This window comes from Oncorhynchus nerka, linkage group LG19 (genome assembly GCF_034236695.1).
Source record: "Oncorhynchus nerka isolate Pitt River linkage group LG19, Oner_Uvic_2.0, whole genome shotgun sequence".
Classification (NCBI taxonomy): Eukaryota; Metazoa; Chordata; class Actinopteri; order Salmoniformes; family Salmonidae; genus Oncorhynchus; species Oncorhynchus nerka.
The window spans coordinates 30,250,528-30,261,146 of record NC_088414.1 but is presented as its reverse complement, the minus strand read 5'-3'; the positions used below and the strand labels follow the sequence as shown (position 1 = coordinate 30,261,146).

The window sequence follows — 10,619 nt, the reverse complement described above, 5'->3', positions numbered from 1 at the left end:
AGTTTCTTCAAGTGCAGTCGCAAAAACCATCAAGTGCTATGATGAAACTGACTCTCATGAGGACCGCCACAAGAAGGAAGACCCAGAGCTATCTCTGCTGCAGAGGATAAGTTCATTAGAGTTACCACCCTCAGAAATTGCAGCCCAAATAAATGCTTCACAGAGTTCAAGTAACAGACACATATCAACATCAACTGTTCATAGGAGACTGCATAAATCAGGCCTTCATGGTCAAATTGCTGCAGAGAAACCACTACTAAAGCACACCAATAATAATAAGAGACTTGCTTGGGCCAAGAAACACGAGCAATGGACATTAGACCGGTGGAAATCTGTCCTTTGGTCTGTTGAGTCCAAATTTACAGATTTGGAAAGATTTTTGGTTCCAATCCCTGTGTCTTTGTGAGACGCAGAGTAGGTGAATGGATGATCTCTGCATCTGTGGTTCCCACCGTGAAGCATGGAGGAGGTGTGATGTTGTGGGGTTGCTTTGCTGGTGACACTGTCAGTGATTTATTTAGAATTCAAGGCACACTTAACCAGCATGCTACCATAGCATTCTGCATCGATACACCATCACATCTGGTTTGCGCTTAGTGGAACTATCATGTTTTTCAACAGGACAATGACCCAACACACCTCCAGGCTGTGTAAGGGCTATTTTACCAAGAAGGATATTGATTGAGTGCTGCATCAGATGACCTGGCCTCCACAATCACCCGACCTCAACCCAATTGAGATGGTTTGGGATGAGTTGGCCCGCAGAGTGAGGGAAAAGCAGCCAACAAATGCTCAGTATATGTGGGAACTCCTTCAAGACTGTTGGAAAAGCATTCCAGGTGAAGCTCGTTCAGAGAATGCAAAGTGTGCAAAGCTGTCATCAAGGAAAAGGCTGGCTACTTTGAATCATCTAAAATAAAAAATATATTTTGATGTTTAACACTTTTTTTGGTGACTATAATGATTCCATTGTGTTATTTCATAGTTTTGATGTCTTCACTATTATTATACAATGTAGCAAATGGTAAAAATAAAGAAAAACTCTTCAGTGAGTAGCTGTGTCCAAACTTTTGACTGGTGCTGTATGTATGCATGACTGTAATAAAGTTAGACAATTATTTCAAAGAAAAAACTCTAAAGTTCGAAAGAATTTCACTTTATTTTCCTTTGCCCTTGAAACAATGTTTCTATTTCCTTTATATAAAAAGAGAAACACTCCACAATTTATAGAGGATATATATTTACATATGAGGTTCAGTCATCTGCATCTGCAGGATCATTGCATGCATTTCGTTTCTTTAAAATACAAAACTTGTATGTACAGAATACGTCAGAATGTTTCCTCGGCAGTATAACGTGTAGATGATTCTTCATGTTCTTTTAATCAAAGATTAAAGATTGATCCAAGCATGTTCCAATTGACAGACACAAAGCTAACTAAAACAATGCAATGTTCTATATTTGACATGTAATGTACTATATATATATTCCAGCTTCATGTCATTAGTAAAATACTTGGTACATTAAAAACCAGTGATAACATTCATGAGTTGTACAGGCACTACTAATAAGAGATATGTTTCACTGACAAAGGTACATAAAAAACAGACATCAACACAACAGAAACACCAGCAACATAAACTGTAGCAGGTGTGTTTGTGTATGAGGAACATAAATATAAATGCAGTGAAGCTCAAATCTATAATTTGGCTCTATACTCCAGCATTTTGGATTGGAGATAAAAATGGATCATATGAGGCAACATTAAATAATTTCACCTTTTATTTGAAAGTATTTTCATACATATCGGTTTTACCGTTTAGAAATGAAAAGTACTTTATGCATCTAGTCCCCTCATTTGAAGGTGTCATAAGTACACTGAACAAAAATATAAACTCAACATGCAAAGTGTTGGTCCCATGTTTCATCAGCTGAAATAAAAGATCACAGAAAATGTTCCATACGCACAAAAATGTCTCTCCAATAGTGGGCACACATTTGTTTACATCCCTGTTAGTGAGTATTTCTCCTTTGTCAAGATAATCCATTCACCTGACAGGTGTAACATATCAAGAAGCTGATTAAACAGCAGGATCATTAATTACATAGATGCACCTTGTGCTGGGGACAATAAAAGGAAACTCTAAAATGTGCAGTTTTGTCACACAACACAATGCCACAGATGTCTCAATTTTGAGGGAGCGTGCACCAGAGAATTTAATGTTAATTTCTCTACCATAAGTCACCTCCAACGTTGTTTTAGAGAATTTGGCAGTACGTCCAACCGGCCTCACAACCGCAGACCATGTGTTTGGCGTCGTGTGGGCACGCGGTTTGCTGATGTCAACATTGTGAACAGAGTGCCCCATGGTGGCGGATGGGTTAGGCTATGGGCAGGCATAAGATACGGACAATTGCATTTTATTGATGGCAATTTGTGGCCCGTTTCAAGAAACTATGTCTTGTCACACATCACTACTTCAAATGTGAGGGATAAAAATAAAAAAATGTTGTTTTTTTTTGTCAGAAATGCCATCTGGAACATTCATTTGCCTTAATAACCCACTTGTATGCAATCTGTAAATACATATATTTTTTAAAATAACGAGCCTAGTTGGTTTAGCCACAGAAAAATACAGGAACTTTCCCTTTAGCCGTGATTGGCTGAGATAATGGATGTGCTGGACATGCCGAGAGATGAGTTTGGATTGGTCTGCCATGTAGCATGCTTCTGTCTATAAGTATGTGTGGATAATCCTGTCTACCGCTGCTTTTTTTGAAAGATATCATGAACCGAAAAGGTTTTGCTACTGCTCTTAGCATTGCTGCCCTGAAGTTAATAGCGCTACCGACAAAGCTCAGTGGGAAAATGTTGTGATAGACTACATTCTGGAGGATGATCGTACCATGCTGACTCTCTGACTCTGAAAATGAATCAGACACTGAGGAAATCCCTGATTTCAGTAAAAACATTTTCATTGAACAGTGTAGTCTTCTGATGACAAAGGTGGGGAAGAAAGGGTGTAATTGTCACGGAAGAAGTTGTCCGAGTTTTGAAATCAGTGGAATGCCCGGTGGAATCAAAGAGATGATTGCCAAATGCGTAGGGAGTCCAAAAAGAGAACACAAAAAGAAGGCTGTTGTATAAAACACCTCCCTCCAGATTACATCTTCAAACTAAGCGCAACCATAGCATCTATGACAAAGGGAGAAGCGTTCATCCACGTATATACGGGTATATGTCTAGCTACATTTTCAGATATTATAAATGTCTAATTTTGTCAGAAAGTCATTTTCAATGCAAGTTAAAGCATACTGTTAGCTAGCTCGCTAGCTAATGTTAGCTGGCTCGCTAGCTAACATTACTTGTATGATCTGTGCAGGAGCTCTAGAAAGAGGCCCGAGTTCAAGAGTTGGATGACCATTCAAATGGATTTTTCCCCGTCTGAGTTTTTTTTTAGTTCCCAGTTGTTTTGAACGTGGCAATATAATTTGGATGATGGTTTATCGTTTAGCTAGCTAGCTACATGTCTAAACAAAAGACTCCACTATGGATGTAACCATTTCACTGTACCGTTTACACCTTCTGTATCCTGTGCGTGTGACCAATAAACAGATTTGATTTGATATTGTGTGGGTTTACCAGAGACGGTAATGTGAAGAACAACATGACCTGCACCAAAGTCAGATTAGGATATAGGCCAAGGACTAGATAGTTTATTTTTACTATTACTTTTTGCTACTACTTTCACCACTTTTAGTCTTGAAATCTTTGGTTGTTTACTACACAGTGAATCCGTATAGAGATGGGTGGGGCTAAGGCTTAGGAGGGTGTGAATGATGCTGAGTGGTTGTAAGTCAAAGAAGACCCCTCCAGTAGGTGTACCAAAAATATTCACAGACCATTTCCTCAAAAATGGGGTTACAAGTTTATCAACCTTCAAAGCAGAATCATTTTCTCACTGTTCCTCAACGGCAGTGTATGATCTACCATTTCCTAGCTCGGAGTCTCTACTTCTATGTAAAAAACATAATTTCAAATTTTGCTACATAGGACTGAATCCAGGTGGTGGGTCACATTTGAATGCATAGAGATACCGTGACAAGAGCCCATAGTCGTGCCATTCATATGCCACCATCACCTCATGTTTCAGCATGATAATAAATGGCCCCATGTCGCAAGGATCTGTACACAAATCCTGGAAGCTGAAAATGTCCCAGTTCTTCCCTGGCCTTCACACTCACCAGACATGTCACCCATTGAGCATGTTTGGGATGCACTGGATCGACATTTACAACAGTGTGTTCCAGTTCCCGCCAATATCCAGCAAATGGGACAACATTCCACAGGCCACAATAGACAGTCTGGTCAACTTTATGTGAAGGAGATGTGTCACGCTGCATTAGGCAGATGGTGGTCACACCAGACACGGACTGTTTTTTTGATCCACACTGCTACTTTTTTTCTTTTTAAGGTGACCAACAGATGCATCTGTATTCCACGTCACGTGGAATCCATAGATTAGGGCCTAATGAATTGATTTAAATTGACTGATTTCCTTATATGAACTGTAACTAATTGTTGCATGTTGTGTTAATATTTTTGTTCAGTATAAATATTTATCAGTGAGCAACACTGATTCAACCAAACAGACATTGCAGACAAAAATACCATTGTTCCTGTACCACACAAAAGCATATTTGAAGTATGTGCAATACTAAGTCTACATTTACTGACAGAAACTAAATGAAACTCCTTTAAGTGAAACTGCATCTGGAACAATTGTTCAGATTTCCTGCAATGTGAGGTTAATTGAATCAGACTTTTTGAGACAATGAACATGTAAACTGTGGCCAAGAACAAACACCAAAGCTTAAAGCAGGAAAATATCACCAGTTTGGAGCTGCAAACTCCTGTCACATAACTTAAGGGGTCGTCAGGGGTGAAAAACAAACAAACAAAGCATATAAATAGAAAACATAAATAGATAAATCATTTTCCTGATTAAAATAGGTCAGTGGTCCGGATTCATCTATGGCAGTGCTTCCCAACTCCAGTCCTCCAGTTCCTCAACAGTACATCTTTTTGTTGTAGTCCCAGACTAATCACCTGATTCAACTCATTGAGGGCTTGCTGATTAGTTGACAAATTGAATCAAGTGTGTTGGTCCAGGGTTACAACAAAAATATGTTCTGTTGGGGAACTGGAGGACTGGGGTGATGAACGATGATCTATGGGATTTCCTCATTATTTCTGTTGTGTTCCTTACTTTACGTTTTGCAGTTGTGAATCCAACTAGAGGAGCGAGTTATAAATGTAAAGAATAAATATGTCAACATTAAAAGAGAACTGTTTCACTACATCAAATTACCAAAAGATACAATCTCAGCATTATAAGTGTATATGGTACAATATCCAAACTAAATAACCATGTGCTTTCAACAAGTCCTATTCAAATAAGCACACGTGGTATGATCAAAGCAGTGGGATGGCAGTGGCAGTGGGATGGCTCTCTCGTATACCGTACAGGGGTGAGCTACTAATACCACATCTGAAGTACCTCAGAGCAGCCTCCCTTCACCACAGATGTGCTGCAGTAGAAAATCGGAATCATGGATACCATGCTTTTAAAAGTAAGCTTAGCATTCTTCCCTCAAATGGCACTGTTATTGGTAGTACAATAATTATTCTCAAATGCAGACTGTAAGAAGTGTGTATACCTGTGCTTGGCTACTGCTGGCTCCTCTGAGGTAAAGCACCACTTAGGATGTCCCAAGCTTTACCTCTGGGATATCATAGGTATATTGTGATATAACACAATGATCTTTACAAATATATCCCCTTTGAAAACTAATTTGTTCTAAAAAGAAAAGTCAGGGTGTCAGGACCACTTGAGTGATGTGGTGTGGCTGGTTCGGCCAGCATGCAGTTCAGTTCTCTGAGTGAAAGAGTGAGTGCATGCCTTTAAATCTGCTACTTCACTACCAATGTCTTCCATACTGAGTGTTGAAAACCCAGTGAATTCAGTGTTCGCACCACTAGGTTCAAAAGTGTCTGAGCATGGGCCAATCAATATCACCATGGGGACAGACAGGTCTTCATCTTCACTGTGATTCATTTCTTAGTCTGACCTCTGATTTGGCTTTGGGTTCACCAGCTCTCATAAAGTCCACACTGTGCAGGTCACACAGGTCACACAGACAGCCACACTGGTACGCTACACACACAGTACAGTAGGGTCCCCTGGGGGAGGACATGACAGTAGCTAACAATCCAATGGATGGGAGGCGGGTCCCAGCTGACATCATATAGGAAGGGTGGGAGGATCTTAGTTAACCCCTCCCTCTCTTGGCTCAGTCAGCTGGCAATGGACTCCCTGCAGCCCCCAGCCCTCGCCCCCTAAGGGGTCCCTGGTCCCCGGTGATGAGCGGAGCAGGCTGGAAGCCCCCTCCTCTGTAGGGTGAAGTGCTGGGTTGTGGAAGGCTGGTCTGGGCTGGGTGGGTGGTTGAGGCAGTGTCCAGGCTGCTGTTAGACAGCAGACAGCTGGGTGGGCTTGGAGGCCGGCAGCTCCAGTAGAGCCTGCACGGTCATACCCACCTTCACCAGCCCACGCTCCTCTAGGATATGGTGGGGTAAACACAGCTTGTCCTGCCAGGGCAGAAACACAACACACAGTCATCACCGGTCCTTTCAAAACGCTTTCAGGTCAGTACAAGTGAATTGACGTTTGGATGCCAGTCTGTTTCTTTGTTAAAATACATTGTCAGCAAGACAACAATAAGGCAGTTGTATGAACCAAAAACAGTGGCACCCAAGCTCAACCTATCCTCTTGAGATTTCCACATTAGGTTCAGGACTCAGACAGAAGTTTATCTACAAATGGTTATCTGTAGATCTTCGCCTGATAAGGGACTGCGCCATAACTGGGAAAAGAGGAGTATCAGATTTCTTGCTGGTAACTGAGAGGACTGATAAACCGTGGTGATTTGGTGATGTGTGTTTACCTGTGACACGCCCAGCTTCTTACAGGCATCCAGGAAGTTCTCCACATTCCTGCGGCACTTGGCCATGCTAAGCTTTGGCTGTGGAACAGAATTCGTCAACAGTTACATGGAAAAATTGTACTTTTTTTTTAATCCTTATTTGTTCAAAATATTCTTGCCTTTTTTTTCTTCTTGGCAGGTGGTTTGCTTCAGCCTTAGGGATTTAAAACAACAAGTTTTCAACAGGTACTTACCACTGCTGGGGAGGGTACATGGATGCTGGCCACTGACCGAGGACGAATGTGATTGGCCAGATGGCACAGGACAACGCCATCCATCAGAGCAGCTCCGACATCGTCCGGCAGCAAGACCTTTAGTCTGGACTCCAGGTTCTGAGAGGAGTCACAGAAATAACACATTCAACATGGATCCTGTAGAATAGATCACTGTGGAATATTGTACAAGAACTATTGCAACCACTAAGGTAAGACATGTATGAACAGTCCACTATAGGAGGTGTTTGGAAATAATATATATTAACAATATAGCAGACACTTCTTTCCAAAGTGACTTACAGACTTAGGCATGACATGCCAACAACAAATTCTGAACCTACACATCCATGTATAACTGACCAAATTATGAAAGACAGGCATTGTAATTTTGTATTCCGTAAAGTGAATGTGGAGGTGGTCAAAAAAGTGTTGTTGTCTACCAACAATTACAAGCCACCTTGGCCTAACAACTTGGATGGAAAATTAATGACTGAGGATTTTCCTAAAGGAAAGTATGTGCCCTCAGGCCTGGAGGGAAGCAAATGTAATTCCGCTCCCCAAGAATAGCAAAGCACTCTTCACAGGCTCAAACAGCCGAGCAATCAGCCAGTTACCAACCCTTAGTAAACTTTTGAGAAGAATTGTGTTTGAACAGATACAATGTTATTTCAGAGTAAACAAATTGACACCCGATTTTCAGCATGCTTTAATGGAAGGGCATTCAACATGTACGGCACTGACACAAATGTCGACTGAGAGAAATTGATAAAAAGATTGTGGAATGTGTTTTGTTTTGTTTTGTGCAGCTTTTGATATTATCGATCATAATCTGCTGCTGGAAAAACATATATGTTATGGCTTTACATCCCCTGCTAAGAGAGTTACCTTGTGGCAAAATCCTGCACGGAGCCTTCAAATCAAATTCATTTTTATTTGTCACATGCGCCAAATACAACAGGTGTAGACCTTATAGTGAAATGCTTCCTTACAAGGCCTTAACCAACAATGCCGTTTTAAGAAAAATAAGTGTTCGGTAAAAAATAGATAAGAAAAAGTAGAAAATAAAAGTAACAAATTATTAAATGGCAGCAGTAAAATAACAATAGCGAGGCTTTATACAGGAGGTGCAGGTACAGAGTCAATGTGGAGGCTATATACAGGGGGTACCGGTACAGAGTCAATGTGGAGGCTATATACAGGGGGTACAGGTACAGAGTCAATGCGGAGGCTATATACAGGGGGTACAGGTACAGAGTCAATGTGGAGGCTATATACAGGAGGTACAGGTACAGAGTCAATGTGGAGGCTATATACAGGGGGTACAGGTACAGAGTCAATGTGGAGGCTATATACAGGAGGTACAGGTACAGAGTCAATGTGGAGGCTATATACATGGGGTACCGGTACAGAGTCAATGTGGAGGCTATATACAGGGGGTACAGGTACAGAGTCAATGTGGAGGCTATATACAGGGGGTACCGGTACAGAGTCAATGTGGAGGCTATATACAGGGGGTACAGGTACAGAGTCAATGTGGAGGCTATATACAAGGGGTACAGGTACAGAGTCAATGTGGAGACTATATACAGGGGGTACAGGTACAGAGTCAATGTGGAGGCTATATACAGGGGTACAGGTACAGAGTCAATGTGGAGGCTATATACAGGGGGTACAGGTACAGAGTCAATGTGGAGGCTATATACAGGGGGTACCGGTACAGAGTCAATGTGGAGACTATATACAGGGGGTACAGGTACAGAGTCAATGTGGAGGCTATATACAGGGGGTACAGGTACAGAGTCAATGTGGAGGCTATATACAGGGGGTACAGGTACAGAGTCAATGTGGAGGCTATATACAGGGGGTACAGGTACAGAGTCAATGTGGAGGCTATATACAGGAGGTACAGGTACAGAGTCAATGTGGAGGCTATATACAGGAGGTACAGGTACAGAGTCAATGTGGAGGCTATATACAGGAGGTACAGGTACAGAGTCAATGTTGAGGCTATATACAGGAGGTACAGGTACAGAGTCAATGTGGAGGCTATATACAGGGGGTACCGGTACAGAGTCAATGTGGAGGCTATATACAGGAGGTACAGGGACAGAGTCAATGTGGAGGCTATATACAGGAGGTACAGGTACAGAGTCAATGTGGAGGCTATATACAGGGGGTACAGGTACAGAGTCAATGTGGAGGCTATATACAGGAGGTACGGGTACAGAGTCAATGTGCAGGCTATATACAGGGGGTGCAGGTACAGAGTCAATGTGGAGGCTATATACAGGAGGTACAGGTACAGAGTCAATGTGGAGGCTATATACAGGAGGTACAGGTACAGAGTCAATGTGGAGGCTATATACAGGGGGTACAGGTACAGAGTCAATGTGGAGGCTATATAGAGGGGGTACCGGTACAGAGTCAATGTGGAGGCTATATACAGGGGGTACAGGTACAGAGTCAATGTGGAGGCTATATACAGGGGGTACCGGTACAGAGTCAATGTGGAGGCTATATACAGGGGGTACAGGTACAGAGTCAATGTGGAGGCTATATACAGAAGGTACGGGTACAGAGTCAATGTGGAGGCTATATACAGGAGGTACAGGTACAGAGTCAATGTGGAGGCTATATACAGGAGGTACAGGTACAGAGTCAATGTGGAGGCTATATACAGGGGGTACCGGTACAGAGTCAATGTGGAGGCTATATACAGGGGGTACAGGTACAGAGTCAATGTGGAGGCAATATACAGGGGGTACAGGTACAGAGTCAATGTGGAGGCTATATACAGGGGGTACAGGTACAGAGTCAATGTGGAGGCTATATACAGGGGTACCGGTACAGAGTCAATGTGGAGGCTATATACAGAGTCAATGTGCAGGGGCACCGGTTAGTCGAGGTAATTGAGGTAATATGTACATGTAGGTAGAGTTAAAGTGACTATGCATAGATAATAAACAGAGAGTAGCAGCAGTGTAAAAGAGGGGTCTGGGTAGCCCTTCGATTAGCTGTTCAGGAGTCTTATGGCTTGGGGGTAGAAGCTGTTAAGAAGCCTTTTGGACCTAGACTTGGCGCTCTGGTACCGCTTGCCGTGCGGTAGCAGAGAGAACAGTCTATGACAAGGGTGGCTGGAGTCTTTGACACTTTTCAGGGCCTTCCTCTGACACCACTTGGTACAGAGGTCCTGGATGCCAGGAATCTTGGCCCCAGTGATGTACTGGGCCGTACGCACTATAGTGCCTTGCGGTCAGAGGCCGAGCAGTTGCTATACCAGGCAGTGCAGCTGTAGAACATTTTGAGGATAGGTGGACCCATGCTAAATCTTTTCAGTCTCCTGAGGGGAAATAGGCTTTG

At 42.5% G+C, this 10,619-nt stretch overlaps 1 protein-coding gene across 3 annotated transcripts in view; it reads right to left on the bottom strand.

Annotated features, from left to right (window-relative positions):
• Positions 1-1,140: 1,140 nt before the first annotated feature.
• Positions 1,141-10,619, bottom strand: part of LOC115101366 (leucine-rich repeat and calponin homology domain-containing protein 2-like) — an 89,820-nt gene continuing 80,341 nt past the window's right edge. For all 3 annotated transcript variants that reach the window (XM_029620788.2, XM_029620789.2, XM_029620790.2), the window contains 3 exons: positions 7,239-7,376; positions 7,006-7,083; positions 1,141-6,649 (listed from right to left, as the gene is read on the bottom strand). In XM_029620788.2, the coding sequence (XP_029476648.1) occupies positions 6,530-6,649; positions 7,006-7,083; positions 7,239-7,376 (336 nt within the window). In that variant the 3' untranslated portion in view covers positions 1,141-6,529. The remainder of the gene's footprint in view (positions 6,650-7,005; positions 7,084-7,238; positions 7,377-10,619) is intronic.